Here is a 26,826-nt window from a genome sequence, read left to right as displayed (position 1 = left end):
AACCAGAAACAGGGCTATGGCTTTTCTTCATTCTGTGATTTGCCATCTCTGCAAGGGGAACCTTCACTGATATTACTTCTTATGGAATATTTGACATGACAAATGATTTGAAAGGTCACGGTGGCTTTAATGGCAAATTAAGGGACGAAATTTTACATTTTAGTCACGACAGCTTTATGGAACATCCTGATTTCGGAAGCGGTATGGTGCTCAGAAGCAAACATGGAGGGGGCAGAGATTGCCATGAAGTGTCATTTGTAGATTTCCTGGTGGTATCAGTTTGACCACCACATAAAGTACAATGCTAAAATAGGAGGATGTTTGGTCTGATTGACCAAGGCTTTATTTATTTGGGCAATTCTAATGGAAACTGGAGACTTAAGGCTAGGATCAAACTCGATGGGGTTCAGCATGCCAATTTTTGTGCTAAATTGTGGTCTTTAGAATCTTATGTCATGGAACCATAATCAATTTTTAAAAAAAAAAACACAAACAACCTACAATTCGTGAGCATCACCATATCCTTCTGGCAGTACATTCCATAAGTAATTTACACATTTTTTTGGGGGGGGGACGACTTACGTTTTTTGGTTCCTCATCTCGTACCAGTTTCATTGGAACAGCCTCAGTGATTTGCTTGTAGGAACAAAGCTTTGTGACATTTTGCTCATCTTTGGGTCAAAGGATACTGCTGCAGTATACGACAGTAATGTCTTTAACATTAGCAACCTCTAAAACTTCCTTGATAGAACTTAGCTAGGTTTGTTACGAAACCATTGCAATATTTTAAGCAATATTGGATTCCTTTGTCGTTTATTTTGAGATCAGTTTCAACATTGAACTGCATCCATATTTAATAACAGACTGAAGAATGTTCCAAGGCAGTAAAGCAGAGCTCCTCAAACTAACTCCCAGGGTCTAAGCATTGCTTTTGATTTCTTTACTTTATTCACTGATGTAGGGCCCTCTGAAACTCATGTGGTTCTAGAGAACAAACCGAAAGATATTTCTTTTATTCTTCAGATAAAAAGGGAGTTCAAAGTAGAACCACCATTGACATCCTTCACTTGTACCCAAATTGTACTCTTAAGAAGCTGCTGCTTTGCTGCAAACCTGGTTTTCATAATCATAGCTACAAAGGGATGGGATATTTCTTAGGGAGACATAAGGGAAACAATGTTGGGCCATGCCTACCATCTATGAAGTGTGTATTTCAACAAGGGCTAGATTCATACATCACTGAAGTTCTCAAGAAATAAGGGTTCTGGTCAGCCAAGTCATATGCTGATGATCATAGCAATGTCAGAATACAAAATGTCGCTACACAACAGTAAAATAACAACAGCAGCATCTTATTCCTCAGAACTTTTTACAAAACCTATTCTAAGTGGGTGGTGAAAGATGAAGGTTGTATCCAAATAAGTCATTGAACTCCACTCACACAAAAGCTGGAGCTCCCCCTCCCTCTTCTTCCCCCTCCCCCAAAAATATCTGTTCTAGATGTTCCCCCAACTCTCCAGGGCACATTTGGGGATAGTACAAGGGGAGTGAGGAAAGTGGGGGGGGGGGAGAGAGAAATGCCCAAGGACTTAGTTGGATTCAGTTCTAAACTACTATAGGTAGGTAACTGAAAGTCAACAGTTTACAGTATAAATTGGGAGCAAATGGTGTCCCCTACTCCTTGATTCAATGTCACAGAAATATAATGTACATTTCACAATTATCAAAATGTTTCTAAGCAGTGGGGTTCATTAAGAATGACATTAAAAGGCAGGAATGAGAAAAAGATCTCATGCACACAGCCCTGAGCAACCTGGGTTAAGGGCAGGAAACAAATGTGATAAATTTGTTTGTACTGAATACTGTATAAGTGCACAGGGTATGCTCTGCCTAATGTTTCCATCTGTACAATAAGGTGAGTGATGCTTAAACTTTATAAAAGGCCTTGAAATCTATGAATGTTACCCTCTGACAAATAATGCTCAGGGAGATGAAGTCAATCAGATAGTGAAAATCACAACTATGTTTCACTACCTGAACTTCAGGGCAAAAAGAGACACACAAATATTACATAGGAGTGATCCATGGTTGTAAAAGGAATGATCCCTTAGTCATTGGGAAAGAAGGGGGTGGAGTGACTAAATTCTTGAAATGCAAGAATCGAAGACCAGCACATGAGAAATCACAAAAAGTAGGACTGTCAAATCATAAAGAACAAAAACTGAGTTAGAGATAGCAGCTGACTAATTTATTTCAACAGTCAAAACAAAAAAATTCCTTCCAGTAGCACCTTAAAGACCAACTAAGTTAGTTCTTGGTATGAGCTTTCGTGTGCATTCACACTTCTTCAGATACACTGAAACAGAAGTTGCCAGATCCTTCTATATAGTGAGAAGGTGGGGTGGGGTATTACTCAGAGGGGTGGTGGCAATGGGTGATTGGCAGATAGCTGTGATGAGCCTGTTGATGACTCTTAACGACTGCAGTAGGTCTTACAGGAAAAAGCAAGGGGTGAGAAGGTGAAAAATGGCTTTGTTATGTATAATGAGATAAGAATCCAATGTCTTTGTTCAGGCCAGGTCTCTCCATGGTTTTAAGTTTGGTAATGAGTTCCAATTCAGCAGCTTCTCTTTCCAGTCTATTTCTGAAATTCCTTTGTAGTAAAACAGCTACTTTGAGATCTTGTATAGAATGTCCTGGGAGATTGAAGTGTTCTCCTACTGGTTTCTCTGTCTTGTGATTCTTGATGTCAGATTTATGTCCGTTTATTCTTTGGCGTAAGGTTTGGCCTGTTTGTCCAATATAGAGAGCTGAAGGACACTGTTGGCATTTGATGGCATACACAATGTTAGACGATGAGCAATTAAATAGTCCCGAGATGGTATGTGTGATGTTGTTGGGGCCAAGAAACAGTCCTTGAGATCGATGACTGCAAGCTGATGGTCTTGTGGCAACATGTTGGGATTTAGGATGCCAGGTTGCAAGGTCCCCATAGGGTGCAATTGGTTGTTAACCCTTCGTAAATCGTGCAACAGACGGTATTTTCCAGATGCCTTTTTTCTGATGACAAAAATAGGCGTATTCCATGGGCTGGTAGAAGGTTCAATATGCCCCAGTTCAAGTTGTTCCGCAATTAACTGGGCTGCCACTGCAAGCTTCTGTCTAGGCAAGGGCCATTGATCTACCCATACGGGGGAGTCTGTGGTCCAGCAGAGAGAAAGCGCAGTCCGGGGCACGGCAGGGGCAGCCCTCAGCATAAATTTGTAGAAATTGTAGTTTCCGCTGCAGCAAGCAGATCTCGCCCCCAAAGGGAGATGGGAATGTCCAGAACCAGTGGTAAGATAGTCATCTCAAAGCCTTGTGAGCCTTGAATCAAAATAGGGTTCCTGCTGCGTCGGGCAGCTGCAGCGCCACCAACGCCAATAACAGAAGAAGCTGGCTCAAGTGGCCAGGCAGAGGGCCAATCCTTGATAGCGATCACAGAACAGTCTGCCCCCGTGTCCAAGACCCCTTCAATCGTGCGACCCCCAAGGGTCATCTGGATCTTTGGACGCTTCTCTGTGACTGGGAAGGTAGCAGCAATAAGGGGGTCATGGTCCTGGGTTGGCCTTGGGACGCATATAAGCTTTGCTATAGGAGAACCTGATTGCAAACGTGCCTGGCGATCAGAAAATACAGTCACATAGGGTTCATTTTGTTGTAATCCATGTAAAACATCTGGAACAAGGTGAATCCCTTGCTGCAAAACCTCTGACAGTGGAAAAACAAGGCACTGTGCTGAAGAAGAAAAACCAGCCCCTATTGACACCCTGGCTTGGTGTGGTACAAAGGGGACTGGCAGGTATAAGTCCTGAATTAAAAGGAGGCGAGGTAAAGCCGGAGGTGGGATGGCTGGAGAATGCACTGGATCCCCTATTGTTGAGCCTGGGCCCGGGGTGGGCCCGACTGCCGGTTTCCCGTCGGCTGATTTTGCTGGTTCTGCTGAGGCGTGGCGGAGCGACACTGATTGGCCCAGTGGAAACCTTTTTTGCAAATGGGGCATTTTTTGCTAGGACGACATTGCTCTGTATTAGATCTGCACTGTGCACGAAAATGGCCCACTTTGCCACATCCAAAGCAGGTTTTATCCTTTGCAGGATTGTTGGACACAGTGGAGGATAGAGCTGCGGCTAGCAAGCGAGCTTTATGTATCTCTGTCCCCACCGATTGGCAAGCTTTAAGCATATCCGCAATGGCTATATTGGGAGTTGCCACCAATGGGCGTAGAACTTGTTTACAGTCCTCATTAGCATTATCAAAAGCAAGCTGGCGTACTATCACTTCCTGGGCTGCTACGTCCTGAACTTGCCGTTTAAGGGTGTTGTACAAGCGATCGACAAATTGTCCATAGGGCTCTGTAGGACCTTGTCTAACGCTCCCCCATCGGCCATCGCGCTCAGTTTTGTCATCAGGGACAGAGGCCAAAGCCTCTTGGGCAGCAGCCGTGGTGGCCTCCCAATATTGAGGATCGAGAGTTAGCTGTTGGGCAACAGTAAGAAAATTGCCTCCTCCCGTTAACCCATCGAGGACATCAGCTTGGGTTAACATGACGGGGGCTGGGGGTGGGGCGGCACCAGCAGCGGCAGCAGCCAAAGCAGCCTGATGATTAGCCAATGCAACATTATTGAGATTATTCCGAATCCCATCAACACAACGTTGGCAGGCCCAGTGCCAAGCTTGTATAAACAAAATCATTTGATGAGGCTGCATTACAGTGCGGGCCAACAGCTTAACATCCTCTGGTATCAAATTTTGTTGAAAAATAGTGCCAAACAAGCCCAGGGTGTAAGGAGATTGTAAACCATTGTCCTTGACAGAGGAATGCAGTTCCTTTATGAATCTCAAATCAAACTGTTCGTGCCGGGCTGGGCCTCCCCCTGGCGCGGCAGGAGCAATCACAGGGAAGAGATTAGGAGTTGTACAGTCAAAACCCAACAATGGGGCAGCGGCACGGAGAGATTCTTGGAGAGGAGTAGTAGAAGCGGTGCCAAATGCCTTGGGCGCAGGAGGTGGAAGAGCAGGGGGTGCTGCAGGATTTGAAGAATGCAGGGGAGTGACAGGATGAGGCGAAGAGAGAATGTCCGGAGGTTTAGGAGGAAGGTTTGAGGCAGGCAAAGCGGGAACCGGGAGGGCGGGTGAAGAAGCTGTTTCAGCAGCCAGAAGAATGTTTGAAGGAGTTAAGCATGACATAGCTTTGTAGACGTTACCCCAGGCATGCAAAACCTTGACATCAATCTGAGGATGATTTTGAAAGAAGTGTCCAATTTTTTTCCAATCGTCTAACTCCCAATTTCCGTCCTGGGGAAACCAGGGACAGTGAGTGTCCAGGGCTTTTATAAGGGACTTAAGGTCAGCTTTCCGAACAGTAAGGTTGTTACTGGCCAAAAGGAATTTAAGGTCTTTAAAAAAATTTTTCTGTGGTGCAGAGAGAGATTTTCCCATGATTGCAAGAGTTGCAAAAAGAGCAGGGAGCACTTACCGAGGGATCCTTAGGAGGATGAGAGAGAGGCGCCTTTTGCCCTGTCCGGGCGGAGATAAGTGCTGATAAGTCCGTAACGTAGTCCAGAATCACATTCACACGGGAGCTCTCACCGGGGATCCACTACGTGGATGAACGACGCGTCTGCAGCCCTTGCGGGGCGAGGTGAGAGCTGAACGTTGTACACACGGGAGCACTCACCAGGGATCCACTACGTGGATGAACGACGTGTTGGTGAGTGCTGAATAATGAAAAACAGGCAGTCACACGGGAGCACTCACCAGGGATCCACTACGTGGATGAACGACGTGTTGGTGAGTGCTGAATAATGAAAAACAACGTGAAGTTCGAAGGCAGTCACACGGGGTAGCAAGGGAGCACTCACCGGGATCCGAAGCGGATGAAAGACGCGTGGTGAGCGCTGAACGATGAGAAGCAACGTGAAATCCGAAGTCAGTCACACGGGGCACCAATTGTCGAGTTGCAGCTCGGCATCCAGGGAAAAATCAGTCTCACACCTTAATAGGTTCCGAAATATGGCTGCCTTTAGGGCTAAAGCAGCACAGCTTTTATTGTGTGAAATCAGAAAGATACAAAGTACAAGGACCTTCGCACTAGACTTATGCGAGCATCAGGCCATGCCACATTAGCCAATCATAGGACAGCACGAGCTGTTCACGCGCTGTTCATGCTCCAAGGATGCTTCTAGCTATGAAATCACCCTGTAACAATAAGAACCTTGCTCATGCTCTCATGTACAAGCAATCATTTTCCCACAAGTAATGGTGTTGTCCGGGTGTATGTGGCAGCAAAGTTGGCATCTGGGTTTATTGCAGGCTCTGGTGCCAGTGTCCGTGTTAAGTCTGGTTGTAGTATTATTGTGGGTTAGGAGTTGTTTAAGATTGGGTGGCTGTCTGTAGGCAATGAAAGGTCTTCCTCCCAGAGCTTGAGAAAGAGAACTGTCATTGTCCAGGAGAGGTTGTAGATCTCTGATGATGCATTGTACTCATACCAAGCTCATACCAAGAACAAGCTCATACCAAGAACTAACTTAGTTGGTCTTTAAGGTGCTACTGGAAGGAATTTTTTTGTTTTGACTATGGCAGACCAACACGGCTACCTATCTGTAACTTATTTCAACAGTGGTTTTAAAAACAATGGGTGGTATCTAATGGTGTCTGCCCACTTGTGCAATGGAGTTTTGCTTATGCAATAGGACTTCCAGTTTCTCCCCTCTCCAGACCCCTCACATGCCCTAAACATCTGCTCCAGAGGGTGACTCAACCCTCTGGAACACATTCTCAGGGTGTGCAGTGGGGAGTAGAGAAAGGAAAAGTCCTGTTGCATGAGGTCCGCTTGCACTCTGTTGGATCTTACCCATAATGCAAAATTTTGGTTTGCAATCTGGTAAACATATTAAGGCTACACCACATCCTCCAAGATATAATTCACCACACACTCTCCTATGTAATTACCATCTGTATTGACAGAAATTGACTAAGTGCAGTGCTTGGTTGACTAAACCTTAACAATATTATCAAGGCACACAAAAATAAGCTGTGTGGTTCCATCCAAATAGCAAAGATATTGGTGGCATATTATGGGAAAGTGTGCACCACACTCCTTCCCTTCAGATGTAACACTTTTATTTATAACTACTTACCTGTATCCAGGCCATTTTTCTCCAGAATTCGGAACACAAAGACTGCAAAGTCAAATCCAGTGTTCTTCCATAGAATACTAAAATACAGCCTCAGAGTTCAGGGATCTGGGTTTTGTTTTTTGCTTCTAGTTGCTACATTGCTAACACTTGTTCCCCTTAGTCAAGACTCAGCTGTGTTTAATTTTCCACAGCTGATTTTCACTTTAATTAAAAACAATCCAAAAAGAATTAAGCACTAATCTCTAAGGCCTGTTTTCTTGCCTATCCTAAAGGATAACAAAAGGAAGGTAGAAAGGCTCAGATAATTGACTTTTTATGGAAAATGTAATATTTGGATGTACTGTTTTTATTTTGTTGGCAAAATGCTTCCGGGAGCAGAAGACTTGTTCTATGTACAATAGAAACCATGAGCATTATTGAAATGAAGGGGAAGTTACTCAGGGCTACTAACTGGCAGACTGTACCCCAATAATGATGATTCTGACAACTAAACAAAAGGTTAGTCAGTTTAATGGTAAGATCATGTGATGTAATGAGCTTGTTCAGACAATTATAAACTGGCTTAATAACCTGAGATATGAATTAACCTTCCAGGGAAACAGTAAAAAAAAACCAAGGAACTATTACTATCAGACCAAAAGAGGGGGAGTTGTGGGGGAGGGGGGGACAAAATATTGCTTAATATGCATCCAATCCATTTCAGAACAATTCCTTTATCAAGGGCACTTTTAAAGCAATTTCTGCTGTTGCTTTTATCAGCATGCATTTGCTAATGAATTTTTTCCCCCTGAAATGTATGGGGTTTATAATAAGCACCTGGAGTTTCTTTCCCCTGCCTTTTCCCCCCCTTTAAACTGCTGATAGGGGTTTTGATTCAACAGAGCTTTCATTCCACCAGACTCCACTGGTGATTCTACCACAACACAAGCTCCTGCTGATTCACCTGCCAAAGGTGCAGACTATGGTGATAGGTGGTGCAAGACCCTCCCCAGAGGGGCTTTATATGTGGCAATGTATCTGCTACTCCAAGTCACAGGGCAGACTTACAATTGTTCTGTAATTAAAGTTTAATGGTTCATATGAGCCGGGCCGGGACGCGGGTGGCGCTGTGGGTAAAACCTCAGCGCCTAGGACTTGCCGATCGCATGGTTGGCAGTTCGAATCCCCGCGGCGGGGTGCGCTCCCGTCGTTCGGTCCCAGCGCCTGCCAACCTAGCAGTTCGAAAGCACCCCCGGGTGCAAGTAGATAAATAGGGACCGCTTACCAGCGGGAAGATAAACGGTGTTCCGTGTGCTGCGCTGGCTCACCAGATGCAGCTTGTCACACTGGCCATGTGACCCGGAAGTGTCTGCGGACAGTGCTGGCTCCCGGCCTATAGAGTGAGATGAGCGCACAACCCTAGAGTCCGGCAAGACTGGCCCGTACAGGCAGGGGTACCTTTACCTTTATGAGCCGAGACACTATAGCGAATGACTTTGGAACAAGGTAGGATATTAATACAACTACAAAGAATGGTTTCAGAAACCACAGTTTCCTAGTACAGATGGAACTGGAAACTATGGCTAATGGAAGATTTACTAGTTAGTTAACCCACTCATTGAAAGAAGCAAAGCTTGTTCAGATTTTGGTTTAGTAAGCCAAGATACGATCATCCAAATGTGACAAATGGTCATGGTCAAAAACAACAATTTACCCCGTATAGTTGGAAAGACAAATTCAGCATGGCAAAGATTCTTTGGAAAGGAAAAATGACTCTTTACATTGCTCTTTCCCCATCCCCCTAAAAAGTCCTTCATGTGTCCTTTACAGTAAGAGTCACCTCTATGGGAGAAGCTTGCGAAGTAACCACCACCAAAGCTAAAAAGTACAGGAGTTTGCATCATACCAGAGGCTCAAAAGACCACGAGGCATACCAGATTCCAGAAATATTTTTATAATAATACTCTTATTTTGTATATTTGGGGAACTGGTATTTTTGTACACTGACTCAAGATATTACTTATCTTTCATAGTTCTTTCACAGACAAAGCATATTCAAATTACCATTCATAATCACAGCAGACACATTACATAAATCATTCACTTTCATTTCCTAGATATGCAACTGAGAGACAATAACTTCCTGGGTAACAATGCAAACAGACACTGTGAAGGGGATGGTCTTGCTGTGCAGACCAGAGAAGTGACAACAGTTAGTAAATTCTAATTCAGCTTTCATGTTTCGAATTCCAATTTGTAACACAATCCTCTGGACCACCCTGGCTTTTCGAAGAAAACCCATGGAACGTAGGAAGTTGCTTTATCCTGAATCAAACCATAAGGCCATCTAGCATAACATTGCCAGTCACTGCTTTTTGCATGAAAACACACTGTGCAAAAGTTGCCCTCTTGGAATCAATATTCAATATGCTTGATTACACGGTTTGTTATTGCTAGCACTATCATTTTTTAACCTTTGGCCTTTCATACTCCACATCCCCAAGCCCAAAGATAGCAACCAGCCTGGAAAAGAGGAAAATTGTGTGCACCTGTCCACATTTTGGAGAGCCAATTTTTCTGTTCCATTCAGAGCTCCATCGAGTCTGCGTGCACAAAACTACACTTTTTTGGTGATAGATATGAATTTTTTATCTCTGCAAATGCTCTAAATCAATCAAGGAGAATATCATCACTGGTCTAGCTGATAACTGAAACTATAGGAAAATTGAATTATGAGAAACAGTTGCTGGGAGGGGAAGCCAACTTGAACAGTTGGTAAGCAACATGAAGAATTAACGAGGAAGGAGATGAGCTAGAGAGCTGTATTTAATGGCAACTCAGACTAGTCATCCAAAAAATTCAGCTGTAACAGTGGATTTCTGAAGGGTTTTTTCAGCCAGGGACAGTATTACTCTATGATAGAAAGTGAACATACAATAATGAGGTGAAAGAAAGAAGAGAGAATGCTCATCACAAAAATACATTTTATACAGCAACTTAAAACTTTCTGAGACTAAAAGCTGCTTTTTTTAAAAAAAAAAAAATACACTGAAGATTCTGTGCCAGTCTATTTTTAAAAGTTAGTTTTGTATTTATGTCAGGAGCAAGGTAAACCAGGAGAAAACTAGACCATAATCGCATCAAAGAATGTATCAGCAAAAAGAGCATTGTTACACAGATCGATCAGCACAGATGAAAACACACAAGGCATTGAGCAAACAAAGAGAAAGCAAAGTCACAACCGCATGAATGGTAACAATAAACAGGAGGGTTTGTTGTTAATAGAAAACTAAGGAATACACCTCAAAAAGAACGACAAATGTGTACATGAAAGTAGTTGTGCTGGATAGTTATCGATTAATTTCTATAATCTAGTATGAAAACAAGTATACTGTATAAACTATAAAGTTTTAATTTATGGTATTTTATTTTTCATGAGAAATACTGTCTGAGGCATGTAGAAGACTGCTGTGTGTGAATTTATGAGGCTGGAGAAATTAGCAGCACCTGAAAAGATTCACAGAAGTGGATGGCTATATTTAGGTCCTGAAGTAGAAAATGTAATTTCATTTCACTTCCATTTCAGTCTACTTTTTCTCTCTCTTCTAGTGAAGCTGTTAAAGTTGGGATTTGACTTGAGGGCCTAATTTTTAGGAATAATTTTATCTTCAGCTTTCAAGCTTTACATGACAAAATACAGGCTACAATCTAGAATGGTCCTGCAGGCAGCTCTAAGGGGGTTGACATTACCCTGTCAAGACTTTTGGTTTTTCTCTGTACTGTACACAAGAGCTCTTCATGCTGCATCACAAATTACCCTCAACTCTCTTCCAATTGTAAGAATGGCTCTTCATCCTGCTACATAGGAGAACCTTATGAACCAGAAAGAAATGGTTAAAGATCATGCCAGCAATCCACAACTAGTATGTGAGGTTTTCATACCAGATATGCTTCACCACAGCATTCTGCAAGGCATTTCAGAAAACAATATGGAATGTTCCTTGCTAAAACTGTACACAGCACAGTTTGGTATCTAGACATGGTGTTCTTCTCTGAAGATTTGCATTGTGTGAAGTATCAAGTCTAATACAACTTACAGAACATTTGGAAAATGTAAAAATATTTTACATAATGCTATAGATTTTGGGGACGCAGGTGGCGCTGTGGGTTAAAGCCTCAGCACCTAGGACTTGCCGATCGAAAGGTCGGCGGTTCGAATCCCTGCGGCGGGGTGCGCTCCTGTCGTTCGGTCCCAGCGCCTGCCAACCTAGCAGTTCAAAAGCACCTTCGGGTGCAAGTAGATAAATAGGGACCGCTTACTAGCGGGAAGGTAAACGGTGTTCCGTGTGCTGCGCTGGCCTGCCAGAGCAGCGATGTCACGCTGGCCACGTGACCCGGAAGTGTCTGCGGACAGCACTGGCTCCCGGCCTATAGAGTGAGATGAGCGCACAACCCTAGAGTCTGGCAAGACTGGCCCATACAGGCAGGGGTACCTTTACCTTTATAGATTTTGTATGATTGCACTTGTCTGAGATTTGGCTGAGTTTTGTTTTTTTTTAATGGAATGGTTGTACAAATACCAGCATTATGTCCTGCATAGTTATAGCAAAACATACAAAAACCTGGAAACAGAATTTGGAAACATGTTTTGCAAGTGCAACAGGCCTCTGCAGCTGTTTAATTTTTATATTGATCAAGTCAGTCACCATAATTATTATCTGTATTTTTTGATTCTTTAAATGGTCTTTTGTGTTTTTACATTGATAATTTTAAGGCATGGCACTATAGAAACTTTTATAAATTTAAATAATGCAACTGAGGGGAAACAACTATAAAGTTAGAAAGGAGGAAGGGTGAAACCTTCCTCCTTTCTAACTTTATAGTTGTTTCCCCTCAGTTGCATTGGGTTTTTATCCTGTGGGTGGTACTGTATTCAACTGTTACTCAGCATAGGCATCTTTAACATGATCATTCATTTCAATGGGTCTATCACCAAAAAAGTGTAGTTTTGTGCACGCAGACTCGATAGAGCTCTGAATGGAACAGAAAACTTGGCTCTCCAAAATGTGAACAGGTGTACACAATTTTCCTCTTTTCCAGGTTGGCTGCTGTCTTTGGGCTTGGGGATGTGGAGTATGAATTTTACTCTTAAGCAAAATTTAGTTGAAACAAGGCTGCATTTATTTTTTACATGCAAACAATGCATTGCCATGGTTGAATTCTAGCTTTTTGGCTTGTTCCTTAGTTCTCACCAATCTTCCATTTCTGTTATTCCCGGATTAAAGCAAGCGGAGGCCGGTTGTTTAGGACGTTGGGTCGCAAACTTGGTGCGCTTGAAGGCCTTCATTGCCACTCCCGTTGGGGATGCCAGACTCTTTGAGCTTTCCTTAAAGCAAGAACTTTCCAGCCCTTCTAGAAAATTACGAAGCAAAGTGCGCCCTTCTGGAAATGGACTTACTTTTATGAGGGGCTGGTGTCCTGCTGCTTAGTCTGCATGTTATATATACAGATTCATTTGTTTTTAGAGCTGTGCTTATTTTATTAGGCTTGCCAAACGTCAGGAAAATTCCTGACATGCCCTTGTTTTCGGGTGTAAAAATGGTCAGGGGAAAACTTTGACGAAGCGGCGGTAGAAACGCAGCTCCAAAAGCTTAAAATTATTAAAGGGGGGGAGCTCAACAATTTGGGTTTGTTGCCAAAAAATGCTTAACAATTTTGGTGGTTTCCAAAAAAGAAAAGGCTCAACAACTTTGCGGGTGTCTTACTTTTTGAAATATCACAACCCGAATTTTATCCACAAGCCGCCTTGCGTCCCCGTCGGAGGAAAAAGTGGGGTTATAAATAAATAAATGCAAAACAATAATGACGACAGCAATAGCAGCAGCAACACCCTGCTAAGCTAATTTTTGGCGCAAACCTTTTGTGCGAAGCGATAAATAACTATAAACAAGCCCTTCAGGAAAGCCACGCTGTCGCCAAAGGGGTGAGGAGTTAAACGCCGAGGAGCCTCGTAGAAAGACGGAGGCGCCCCAAAAACCCGCGCGCCGAAAGGCCGCCCCTCGAAGCTCGACCCCACCCGGAGCGCCGGGGCTGAAGGAGGAGCGGCTCCACCAACCCGCCTCCGGGGAGGAGGAGGAGGAGCGCGGCCTGCACCTTTTTACTCCTCCTTCTCCTCTTCCGTCGCTTCGTTTTGAAGCCCAACGACGCGTTTCCTGCTAGGAGCTGCGGCGACGGAAGGCGCTAGCCGGGTGGAAGCGAGCAAAGCAAGCAAGCCAGCGCCTGGGTGAGTGTGGCTGCCCCTTCTTCCCCCTCCTCTTGCTAAGCTTCTGGAGGTGCTCCATCCCAAAATGCACGAGCCTGAGATTCCACAGGCTGCGCAGAACGCGGGTCCTCCTCGCCCCTGCCTGCTTGTATCCCAACCAGCTTTTGCGCGCACGGAGCTTGCTGCCTTATCCATGCTCGCCTGTCCAGGCCTCCGCATAGTTCAGATAGGGAAGGGGCGCGGGCGTGGGGAGGGCTGACGTCAGAGGGAGGCACCTGCCCCCCACATGCCTCCAAGGGGGTCCAATGCGGACCCTCCGCCCACCCGCTGACCTTCCTCGCTGTCTGGTCTGAGCATGCAAAGCAGTAGCTTCCAGAACTTGCGTTCTTACTCGGGGCCACCTTTCCCCCCCCCCCCCACAACTATCATCAGAGAAGTACCGTAGATATCATGAGTAGGGAATATGTGGTCCCACAGAGGCCTCTGAAGGGCAATAGTTTCCCCATCTCCCCCTCTGTGCAAGATAGCATTTGCACACTGTGCACACTTGATTAATATTGTGCTTCCAGCATACCCATGGGTTGGGTTAACCTAGCCGTTTCAGCGGGGCGTGAACATATGCCAAATTCCTTTCCATCTGAGGCATGCCTTGGTGTTCTTTTGCTGGAAAGCATAAGAGAGCAATTATGCACCCAGAAGCAAACTATCTGAGCCTCTTATGAAAATGGTATAGAAGTATTATTAAATGAAAGAAATATTTGAAACACTCACCTGTGCCCTTTTCTTTAGATGTGGCATCACCTGCTGCTTCTCGGCTGTAAAGCAGGTGTTCCATTTTCCCCACACAGCAATACAGGGGTTAAAATCCTGTGGCGGTGTTTAGGCACCATGAAACTAGAGTCCTCGGAATTCCAGTCCCTCTTCACACCAGGACTGAAGAGCGTTGCAGGTACTAACGTTTCTCTGTTATTACTTCTATGGTTTTATGGTTGTTCAGGACCCAGCTGGCAGGAGAGTGTAGAACAACCCCCAGAGCACCAGTGATAACGGACATCAGAAATGAAATGGGAATTTTGCTGCTGGGGGAAGGGGTTTGCACCAATCCTTTTAGCAGTGTTGGTTCATTTCAGTACAAGAAAAGTCATTTAGAGCTGAAGTAAACTATTCCTGTTCTGAGAGGGCACAAATGGACCCAAGATATCTTGGTTTTATTAACTGATAGATGGAATCTTCATTTCTGCTAGTGAAATCACATCAACCTTTGTGGGCTTGAATTAGTAAAAGTGGCAGTTACTACTCTCAATATTTTTTTTAAAAAAAGTTTTGCTAATGATTGTTTTTCCCCTCCACCACCCAGAATTATTTGACAAAGCAAAGTATGAATTGAGGATAGCAGGAGGTGCAGTAAGGGACTTGCTCAATGGAATGAAACCACAAGATGTTGACTTTGCCACCACTGCTACTCCTACTGAGATGAAGGAAATGTTCCAAGCTGCAGGTGTCCGAATGATCAACAACAGAGGAGAAAAACATGGAACTATCACTGCCAGGGTAAGAAGATTTTGCAAGTCCCAGGCTGGGAAAGTCTGCTCTTTAACCTGCTTTCCTAGATAAATATGTATTTATTTACTTCAAAATTGTTTCTAGAAGTGTAAGGCACTAAATGTGGTTATCTGTGAATCTCCACCACCCTTCCACTAGATGTCCTACTGTAGCGTCGGCGAATGTTTGTGAATATCCTAATAGCTAAGGACAGATGCTCAGTATACAGAATGTTAATAAACACGTTCTGTTAACAGTTAGGTTGCATGCAGTCTAATGGGACATGCAAATTATTTAGTTTCTTTCCATATGAAAAGGGGTGCTGTTATCAAAAAGGTGAACAAATGCTTTTACAAAATTCTGTTATAGCTCCATGAGGAGAACTTTGAAATTACCACGCTTAGACTTGATCTGGTTACTGATGGGAGACATGCGGAAGTGGAATTTACAACTGACTGGGAGAAAGATGCTGAGAGGAGAGATCTCACAATCAATTCTATGTTCTTAGGTAACTCCCCTTCCCAATCCTCTGATGAGCCATTCTAGTGTAAAGCCAGGCCACCCACACAACTTTTTACCTGGACAAATCTTTGGTCCGAGTCAATTGCTACATCTCGCTTGTCAAAATTGGGGGGTCTACTCTGTGACCAGAATGAAAAATTCCTGGGACCCACATACTATATATGCAGCAAGCTTGAGTTGCCTGACAGGGGAGAGGGATATAAATGTAGCAACAAAACAGTATTTATTATTTCTTTGACTAGTTTATGTGACATGGACAATTGGAACCCAGCAGAAAAGTTTCAGTGCGAAAGTTTCACATTGAGAGTTTCAGACAGCAGCCCTGTCCATTTCCAGGAGACTTCATTTCTTTTCCCATCTCTCTTCCTCCATTCCCCCTTCCTCACAACAAACTCTTGGTGTTCTAGGGCCACTGAGCAAGCTCAGTTCTCACTGAGCTGTTTTTGATTCCCCTTAAAGTCTTTTTGTACTTCTGCATATTTTAGGATTCCTCAAGTCTGCTGATATTCATCTCTTGTTGCATGGTGCCATTTTGGCTTCATTAGGCCTGCATGTTGAGAAGGCTATTTTGGCATGTAGGCAACCATGGTTGAACTTTCTGGCAGCCTACCTCTATCAGAAATACTTCACTGAAGTAAACTTATGAACCGAAGTAAACTCATGCCTTTATTTGCTTTGTAGGTTTGGATGGAACACTCTATGATTATTTCAACGGCTATGATGATTTAAAAAACAACAAAGTCAGATTTGTCGGACATGCAAATCAGAGAATACAAGAGGATTACCTAAGAATTCTGCGATACTTCAGGTAGCTTTCGGACAAGATTATTGGGGCTGCCCTTGAAGACAACTCAGAAACTACAACTGGTCCAAAACACAGCTGCCAGATTGCTGGCTGGAGTTCGATTTAGAACACATATAACCCATGCCTAACTTTCTGTAAAAGTTAGCTGGTGGCTCATGCTTTTAGTTTTTATGTGTTTTTAATTGTGCATATAAAATTGTTTTAAGCTAGTTTGGTATTTTTTATGAAACTGCAGTATACCAAGTATTTTTGAACAGCGTCACTTCTTCGCTCACCCAAGTGGGGCGTGGACCCACACTGAGACAGTGCACCAAGGCATTGTTCATTCACCTCTTCCTTTTTCTCTTCAGGTTACTCAATATCCGTATGTGGTACTTGCATCTCAAATGTCTGTATTTTCAAAAATGATTATTTTTAGTACAGGCAGTGAGTGACCATTTTAGGTATGTCCAATTGGCCAACTGGATAGCTCAGTTGGTTAGAGCATGGCCCTGACACATAGGTGCTTTTGGACCTTGAAGAGGGCAGAATGAGAGCCGGGAACAGAAATGTTGCATGAAATGGTGGCCACTTGTATTATTTATTGAATTTGTATACCACCCTCCCTCCAAAGATCTCAGGGCAGTTCACAACATAAAATGCAGAATAATAAAGTACACAATAAAAACAATAACACCCCCTCCCACAAACACATTTAAAAGGACACAGACTGATAATCAGCCAAAGGCCTGGTTGAAGAGGAGTGGTGATAACCAGCATTCCAACTTGACATTTGATAAAAACGTTTGCTCCAGGTACTAAAACTGATCTCTCTCTCTCTCTCTCTTTTTTTCCCCTCCCACCCATACCAGATTTTATGGACGGATTGCAGAAAAACCTGGCCACCACGAACCTGACACTCTGGAAGCAATCAAAGATAATGCCAAAGGTTTGGCTGGAATATCGGGCGAGAGGATTTGGGTGGAGTTGAAAAAAATTCTTGTAGGAAACCATGTCAATCATCTCATCCGCCTAATGTACGAACTGGATGTGGCTGGCTATATAGGTAAAGTGCTGTATTTTACATAGCGGTAATGCTTATCTCAGCCAGAGGTAGCAGTGGGGAAAAGTGAAATAACCTGCAGTGAATATCTCTGTCCTTTGTTTGAACACAAGAAGAGCCTGTCAGATCAGACCAGAGATCTATCTAGTCCAGCATTCTGTTCTCACAGATGCACAATAGCACTCCTGTGGGTGTGTGGCATTAACTATTATGCCCACCCATGCAGTGTATCGAAAGCTGCTCTGATAGGCACTAGGCAAAAACTATCGTTTATAACCAGTCCTTTGGCCTTTTACAGACTGTGGCCTTTCAGAAGTGGGTGGGATGTTTCTATTGTACTTTCCCCCCCTCTTGGTTTTAATGTGGGTTTTTTTTTGTCTGTTTGCTTGTGAGTTGCTTGGGTTGCCCTGGACAAGATAAAGTGACTAACAAATTCAATAAATAATAATACAGTCATACCTTGGAAGTCAAACAGCTTAGTTCCCGAATGTCTTGGCTCCCGAATGCCGCAAACCCGGAAGTGACTCTTCCGGTTTTCAAACTATTTTTGGAAACCAGACGTCCGGCGGGCTGCAGGAGCCAATCCGAAGCCGCGCTTTGGTTTTCAAACATTTTGGAAGTCGAACGGACTTTTGGAAGGGATTCCATTCAACTTCCAAGGTACGACTGTAATAGCTCTTAAGGCAGAAGAGCCTAGCATTGCATTGCCTGCTAGACTTAAGCCAAACTCGCATTAATAGCCCTGCTTGTATATTGGTTGTAGAACATCATTCATCAGTAGTTCCAACAGTTGCCCTGTCCCAGTGCTGGTGCAAGGCGACCAGTTTTGGTTTGGGACTAATGTTGCCACTCGCTACTGCATTCTTGTTTGCCATTTTCTAAACGGCATTTCTGATTTCTTGGTTTCATTATTCTCATGTTCCTTTTTTGTGTGTCTCCCTCAGGATTACCTGTTAATGGGAGCCTGCAGGAATTTGACACAGTCTGTAAAAATGTTCAGAATCTCTTTCCAAAACCAATGACCGTTATAACATCACTGTTAAAGGTGCCAGACGACGTCTCGAAACTGGACATAAGGCTGAAAATTTCAAAAGATGAAAGAAACCTTGCGCTGTTTCTGCTGAAGCACAGGAGAGACTTGGTCAAAGCTACTGATACCACAGAGCCACTCAAACCATATCAAGAGTTCATTATAGATGTAAGTGACATTATTATTTTTTTTTATTATTATTATCATCATCATCATCATCATCATGCCACTGCTGTGTTGCCCCAGCTACTCTGGGCAGCCTCCAACAAATTATGAAAACACAGTAAAAAGTCATTTCTTTAAAAATACTGCGCCAGAGGCTTTTCTTGGATGGTGCTCAACTCTTCAGGTTTCTTTATTACTACAGTAGACGCTCGGGTTGTGAACATGATCCGTGCGGGATGCACATTCGCAACCCGCAGCGTTTGGAACCCGCGTCTGCACACACGCAGGTTGCGATTTGGCGCTTCAAAGCGCAATTCAGCACTTCTGCGCATGCGCAACCGCTGAAACCTGGAAGTAACCTGTTCTGGTACTTCCAGGTTTTGGTGGTCCACAACCCAAAAAAACGCAACCTGAAGCGGCTGTAACCCAAGGTATGACTGTATTAACCTGCTGTTAGCTACCAGTGCCGCATCGTCTCCCCAAAGCAGATAAAACCTACTGGTTGAGATGAATGCAATAAGGAAATGGGAATTGGCTTCTTAAAAATACACAGAGAGTACACTTTAGCTTGTCTACCTTTTTATACCCACTTAGACATAAGCATTACCTGAATTTTAGCTGTGAAGGGTCTGACTATGTCGAAACATCGCTGGCTAAGCTAGAGCGGGAGAGAATCATAGGTGCAGTTCAAAAGGTTCTGACACATTATTCAGGAGAGTTCCCCAGGTCTGGCCTTACACAAACTTCCATAATTAGCTTTGCTTAGAATCTAAGCCAAGAAAGAAAGGCTTTTTAAGTTGTTGGTGTTGTACTGGAAATGTATAGCTGTTCTGTAAAAATTGTTGTGTATACGGCATGGTGTGACTGGCTGCAATGCTCATTTGACCATTCAGCCAGGACACTGCAGCATGCCAGAACTGAGAGGAGTGAGATCAACATGTTGCAAATGTGGCAGCAAAGCCAAGCCAGCACCCCTTCTGGTTTATTTGCACCATGCCACCATATCTGCGCCCTGGTCTGTCCTGGTATGCTGCAGTGGCTCAGCTGTGCAACACAGCCCTGCTATGCCACCCACTGCTGCTGCTGATGTCTTGTGTCCAGGTCTCTCACGATCTTATGATGTGTGTATGTGTGTTTTGTGAAGTCAAGGGAGGCTGACTCGGCATCCAGAATCTGTGAGCTTCTGAAGTACCAAGGAGAAGGACTTCTTCTGAAGGAAATGCAACAGTGGTCTATCCCTTCTTTTCCTGTAAGTGGCCACGACATAAGAAAAATGGGGTTTTCATCTGGGAAAGAAATCGGGATACTCTTGCAGCAGTTGCGGGACATGTGGAAAAAGAGTGGATACCAGATGGGAAAGGAAGAACTCTTAAGCCATGTAAAAAAGGTGTAAAAATAATGATTAAAAATGTAAAGTAAATTGAGTACATAAAATTGTATCACATTCTGCATGTAAATATTCCATTGTTCATACTCACTTGGGTTTCAAGCACTGTTGGAATCATCGGGATTATTCTTTTTGATGGGGTTTTTTGTTTGTTTGTTTGTTTGTTTTACAATTAAAGTGCAAAACATTTCACAAGCAGCTGTGGTCTTCTACTAATGTGTGGTTATATTTTCCGAGTAAGAAATGTATTTTGTATTTTTACTGAACTATTTAAGAATGCCCTTGTGGTGTTAAGTTGTGCTTTGTTCGCCTATGTGCATATGCTGCAAAAGTCTGAAATAGCTTGCAAATTTTCTGCTTAGTGCAAGTTTGGGTAATATTTGTCCACTAGGTGGCAGTACATAGGAACCTTTATAGCTGGAAACAAAATACACTGGATCCAGAATTGGCTTCCAGTTTATTACGGACACACTGTTAACACCATAGTCATGGAAGACAATCTTACTCGGCTATAAGTGATCGCCAAAGAAGACTGTAGAGGGTTTTTTATTTTTTATTTACACATTAAATGACTTTTATGGAAGGAAATATCCATTGTCTGCTGCTGCTTAAGACAGTTTTACTACATGAGTCCCAAGATCTGGTAGTGTCAAAAATTGTTATTTATTTGATGGTAATAATGCTAATGAGGGACGCGGGTGGCACTGTGGGTAAAAGCCTCAGCGCCTAGGGCTTGCCGATCGAAAGGTCGGCGGTTCGAATCCCCGCAGCGGGGTGTGCTCCCGTTGTTCGGTCCCAGCGCCTGCCAACCTAGCAGTTCGAAAGCACTCCTGGGTGCAAGTAGATAAATAGGGACCGCTTACTAGCGGGAAGGTAAACGGCGTTTCCGTGTGCGGGTCTGGCTCACCAGAGCAGCTTCGTCACGCTGGCCACGTGACCCGGAATGTCTGCGGACAGCGCTGGCCCCCGGCCTCTTGAGTGAGATGGGCGCACAACCCCAGAGTCTGGCAAGACTGGCCCGTACGGGCAGGGGTACCTTTACCTTTAATAATGCTAATAGGTGTATAAGCTTAATGCTGGCCACCAATCCTTCATCTGTCAACCTTTAAAATAATTCTTAGACTTTTTAACAAGATTCAAGATTGAAGGGAGGTCTGACGTCTTGTATTTTTTGATAGCCTGCTGTATTATAGAAAGCCTTGTTAATTCTTCTGGGCTGTTTCTCAATCTACTGACATGCACAGTGTTCAAGACTCCCCAGTGTAAGGGAACTAAGGAGGCTGCTTAAAGCAGTTCCTTTCTTTTCCTATGTACATCATTTCTGGCTCAGTGCTTCACTTATATGATCGAAGTGATTTCACTCAGTGTGGCTTCTGTGTCTGTAGACTTTAATGTTTCCTACTGCCATTTACTTTTGGAAACCTAATTGTCACAGGGCAGTAGTTTCATGATCACACATGTCCCAAAGCCTTTATTTAGCAAGATGAATTTGAAAAAAAATAATGCAGTACAGTATTTAATTACAGTAAATTAGGATGAAGTTCCAGAGCACATGGGTCCCAGTGTTCTTCATACATATTGTGGTATGTATTGTGAACATGTCATTTCAAGGGAATGGGAGTCATTCATGTAAGCCAAACGTAATTAAGAGGCACGGCAAACCAGAACCCTCAAAACACTGACACTCTTCCCCAAACCTGTCTGTTCCTCAAACCCCCTTAAGTATGAAGTTTAGAGACTTGTATTTAAAAAGCCTAACTTGTGCTACCTTCTCCTCAAACTTCTGTATTAATTCTACTTCTGCTGAAATTAGACATGAAAAGGCCTATTGTAGCCAATAGAAGGCTTTTGAAATACAAATTGGGGAGGGGAGGTTAACTGCCCTCTCTAAAAATATCCCACCAAGATACACAATTAGGCTTCTTTTGAGCCTAATTGCTGTGGGTGAGTGACAGTTTTGGGGGCCTCTCCCTACTATAACTCCTGCCCCATAACCACCCCTTTCCTGTTGCAATTGGGTTGGTTGGTTTTAAAAAAGCCTATTATTGGTTCCAATAGTGTTTCCCAACCTTGTGCCTCCAGCTGTTTTTGGACTACAATTCCCATCATCCCTTGCCACTGGTCTTGCTAGTCAGGGATGATGGGAGTTGTAGTTCAAAAACAGCTGGAGGCACAAGGTTGGGAAAGATGTCTCTCCCCCCTCCCCAATTCCACCAGAAAAACCCACCCTCTTCATTTTTGCAGGGTGGGGAGTGATCTTCCTGGAGAATACAGATGGGGAGGCAAATCATACACACATACCAATCAGGCTTCAAATGAAGCAAAAACACTTTTTGTAAGCCTAATTGCTTGCAGAGGAGTGTTGTATGATCCCCATGACAATTCTAGTTTGCAAAAGTTCCCATGAGCCCAGAAAGGTCAGTGGCCTCTGCCTTAAATACTGTAGTCTGCAGTATGCATGGTCTGTCAGGAACCCTGCATAAACTGCAAGGCAACCCATGATTCAAAATGCTTTAAAATGGCTATGTAAAAATAAATGATCCACTTACTTGTTTTTTTGGTTGAAGCGCAAACCAGCTGTAGTTATCACCAGGAAGATTCTATTCCGTGCAAACTTGCCTGTGCATGTTTGTGAGGGAAACACTGTTACAATATTAATACAGTATTAATTTGGGTATGTGCATATTAAGGGGCAAGATGCAATTTGTCTGCTTGAGAGGCTCAGCAAAACATTAAACTGTGAAAGTCAATGGAACAGACTGGTTTCTACTACAAGTATCTTACAATGGTTTGTAAATGTAATTATCAGAGGGGCCAGGGAAGGGGTATACATAAATTTCATTACAAAGTAATTCAGGCAGCAGATTAAATCTGCATAGGAAACTGCAAGGGAGCAATTTTCCTTACAGATTAACTCCAAACCTGAACTTCTGACAGCGAATATGCTGGTGCCGCTATCAAGGAGGAAAACAAGTGGTAGCTCTGTGTTGCATAGAAAATAAATCTACTATGAGATTATTCCTGCTCTAAGGCTGCATTAATGAGGTTTATAGACCTTTCTCAGTTTTTAGATTTCCACAATGAACATGGCTCTGCATTTATACTTTTCATTCTTTACCACTTATAGAGCGAAGAATCTGCGCAGGAGGTTAATTTCAATCAACCATTGACTAATTTTTACACACATTCTTGCTGATGAACATACACAAGCCCAGTCCATTGATGATTTTTGCAGGCTACATTTTCAAATGTCTCCAAGATGATGGCCGATCCACTAGCACTTCTAGAAGTCAAGGAAGGCCAAAAACTAATGCACCCGTGTGAAGATGATGCACAATTTGTTACTCCATTCAGCTAGTATTTCTGAGAAACCTGCATGAGTATCTCCCTACTATCACCTAATAATACACCAATCTCTTTTTAAAAAATCAAAAACTATTTCTGCAGGTGTCTGCTGTTCAATTCAGAACTAAATTTTAGTGAGAGCAGCGAGGCCAGAGAAAAGGATGAACCAGAAAACAAAGGGTGTCAAGGGGCAATAAAAAAAGTGAGCACCTAAGTGCTAAAAGCTCACTTCTTCACTGCTCTGAACAATTTTGCTCAGCTGTATTAAAAAAACACACACACCTCTAATTTTACCTGAACTAACTTTCCATTTGCCTAATTCTGGATCCTATAGACTGACTCTTAGATTCATCATCTTCAGTTACTGGCAACATTAACACCCCAGTCACGTATGCACATAATACTGGCTCATTTTCAAGTCGCCTGTTGACCAGCCAGAACAATGTTCTTTGAGAGAGACTTTAGACAACAGTTCTGTTACTGCAACTTTACAGTGTCATTTTCATTCCTTTTTAGTGAGTCTCAAGTAGCAGCCTTGCAAAGATCCCAGTGAAATAAAGACTGCTGTTCATCAAGCACTAAATAAATAGTTGTGGATTAGGAGTATACAATAGGCCATGTAGCATTATTTTAACATACAATTTGAAAGTCTTAACAGCTCAAGATATTATGAAGAATCTTTAGCACAACACAATAATATTTTTTTTTGAATGAAGAAACTACGTTCACTGGTCTTCAAAGAAGTTTGTCTTTAATGTGAAATTCTTAATTTAACAAATGTAACTACTGATCAAAACAAAATCTTCAAAGTTGAGAAAATGTTTTGAATAAATTTATTTTGTAACTTCCAAAGAGCTATTTAAAAAATGTTTTGCGACATGCATAAAAAACCCAGACATTCCAAACATTTTAAAAAAGAAAACCTAAGGATTATGTTGTTAATTCACTTATGATTTCTCCTTTTTCTGAAGTCCTTATTTCAAACTCAGCCACAGAATTTAAAATAAGAAATACATTCCTTTTAAAGAAGCTGAAATCTATGGAGGACCTTGAAAAATAAGAAATTGTGTTTTCAAAACAAAAAATGAAATTCAAAAAGCATATTATAAAGTATTGGAAATAAAATTTTAAAAAATTACAGTAGAAACACAAAGTGGCAGGAAAACTTTTGATTTAAATGCTTTACAGTCCAAGAATGTCAGCAATGTGGTGCTCAGACGGTAGGAGAACTGGTCAAGTTTGGACTTCCAAGAAACAGCTGTCAAGCAGGCCCAATCAAGGATGTTGCAGAAATTTGCTTAATTTCTGATTTATTTATTTTAAGGAAATCAGATATTCGTGTGTCTTCTCTGCTTAACTGCAGTATGATCACATCTAACACACATTTAAGCTTGTGCGATTTCAACCATATGTGGTTGAAGGCAGGCCAGCAGAAATTAGTTAAATCCAAGCAAGGCAGAGAGCTTTAAAGTTCTTTTCGTGATGGGTAACCCAACGGACCTGGTGCAAGACAAGCTTTTAAGCTCTCCGCATTGCTTGGGGGGCAATACCCGCTCAGCACAGGTTCTGGGAGTACAGGCAATGACCCATTTCTGCACGTCCAACCGACATATGACTGTGTACGCACACACAGAATGGGGGGGGGGCATAACGGGGCGGGAGGAGAGGGCTTATGTGTACTCTGGTGACACATGGGCCAGGAACCTAACCCCTGTGCAAATGGGTCATTGACTGTACTGGGGATTCTCCTTTTCTACCTCTCACAGCTAGCTGCTAGTTTATTCTTCCCAAAGGCAAACAAAGGAGCAGTTACAAGCACAGTGTGCTCTCCTTACTGCAGCTTTCATAAAGGTAAAGGTACCCCTGCCCGTACGGGCCAGTCTTGACAGACTCTGGGGTTGTGCGCCCATCTCACACAAGAGGCCGGGGGCCAGCGCTGTCCGGAGACACTTTCCGGGTCACGTGGCCAGCGTGACATCGCTGCTCTGGCGCGCCAGAGCTGCACACGGAAACACCGTTTACCTTCCCGCTAGTAAGCGGTACCTATTTATCTACTTGCACCCGGGAGTGCTTTCGAACTGCTAGGTTGGCAGGCGCTGGGACCGAGCAACGGGAGCGCACCCCGCCGCGGGGATTCGAACCGCCGACCTTTCAATCGGCAAGCCCTAGGCACTGAGGCTTTTACCCACAGCGCCACCCGCATCCCGCAGCTTTCATAGAGCAGTTTTAACAACAGTCAGGCAAAAACCACCACTGAATGAAGGAAGAATTGTTCTCTGAACAGAAACAGCACTCCTAAAAAGGCTTCGCATGAAAATTGAAATGCACTTCCATATAAACGGTAACAAGAAAAAAAATGTTTTGTATAGCTATTTGTGTGTGAAAATACTTACTTATCAAACCTTTATTAGGCATTATACAAATAAAACCATAAAATAAGCTATAAAAGCCTTGAAATATATATAAAAAGGCAGCAGTTAGCTACATACATATATATATATATGCATATAGAGTCAGTGGTTTTCCTTGTTAACCTGCTCCTTGGAGAACTGCTACCAAAAACTCGGCTACCCCCGCCGTTACCCTTTGGTCAACGTCGGATAGGCAGAATCCCACGCATTCACCTTGCTGGGGTTCCGGACCACCCAAAAGAGGGGACAGCACGCGTTGACGGAGCGTACTGTACAATGGGCAATGAAAGAGAATATGCTCTACGGTGTCCGGGACATTCATTGAACATCTGCAGAGTCTCTTGTTTCTGGGAATGTTTTGATATCTTCCCCTGACAAATGCTGAGGGAAAAACATTCAAACGGGCCAGCATAAAAGCCCTACGTTGGGCTGGGATTATTAATTTAGTGACGTAATTGGCTCTGCTATCTAAGATATTTAAACCATAGAATATGGGGGAACAAATTTTGTTTACAGCTGCCATAATATTTTGCCTCTCAACATCCTTTAGTCTAGTTAGAATATTATGGAAAATGTATTGCTCATTAGAATTGTACAGGGGCTCCAGCTCGATGCCTAAAGATTCAATCTTTTTTTCGAGGTACTGATACCATCTTGATTTGTAGGAGTCTTTGAGCAAATCAGCGAGCAGACTTGATGGAGGGCAGCGAAAATGGCAGCGTAACCAGTACTTTATTGAGGTGGACCAGGCCCAATATTCCATTGTGTGTATGCCTATTTCTGCACACATTGTTTCATATTTGATCACAGCTGGGAGTCCAAGAATACGTCTCAGAAAGCTGGAGTGGATCTTTTTTAAATCACTATTATATGCTTGGACCCATAGCGGGATTCCATAGAGTATCTGGGATTGCACTTTTGTTTGGAATATCTGATTGGCCGCAGGAATAAATTGATTGCCTTTCTGATAATAAAAACGGGCAACTGCTGATGAGGTGCACTTTGCCTGTTTTATGGCATTTGTGCGATGATTTGCCCACCCTAAATTGCTCTGGAATAAGATTCCCAGATACCTATAGATTTTTACTTGTTGGATTTCTTGCCCTCTTATTTTCCATTTCTCTAATTTCCAACCATTCGAGAAGACCAAAATTT

The 26,826-nt window shown here is 43.1% G+C and overlaps 1 protein-coding gene and 1 long non-coding RNA gene across 2 annotated transcripts; both read left to right on the top strand.

Annotated features, from left to right (window-relative positions):
- Positions 1-13,305: 13,305 nt before the first annotated feature.
- On the top strand, positions 13,306-19,985 carry TRNT1 (tRNA nucleotidyl transferase 1). The gene is made up of 8 exons (XM_028719362.2): positions 13,306-13,443; positions 14,212-14,371; positions 14,780-14,973; positions 15,334-15,472; positions 16,168-16,294; positions 17,143-17,336; positions 18,278-18,531; positions 19,673-19,985. The coding sequence occupies exons 2-8, from the start codon at positions 14,212-14,214 to the stop codon at positions 19,919-19,921; spliced, it is 1,317 nt and encodes a 438-aa protein (XP_028575195.2). The 5' UTR covers positions 13,306-13,443; the 3' UTR covers positions 19,922-19,985.
- A 4,939-nt stretch (positions 19,986-24,924) lies between these two features.
- LOC144327026 (uncharacterized) lies at positions 24,925-25,638 on the top strand. The gene is made up of 2 exons (XR_013392003.1): positions 24,925-25,111; positions 25,482-25,638. It is a non-coding gene; the product is annotated as an uncharacterized LOC144327026 (long non-coding RNA).
- Positions 25,639-26,826: the final 1,188 nt, after the last annotated feature.

Source organism: Podarcis muralis, chromosome 2 (assembly GCF_964188315.1).
Source record: "Podarcis muralis chromosome 2, rPodMur119.hap1.1, whole genome shotgun sequence".
In the NCBI taxonomy this organism is placed as follows: domain Eukaryota; kingdom Metazoa; phylum Chordata; class Lepidosauria; order Squamata; family Lacertidae; genus Podarcis; species Podarcis muralis.
Note: the sequence above shows the minus strand (reverse complement) of the source record. Positions and strands in the feature narration are given on the sequence as shown.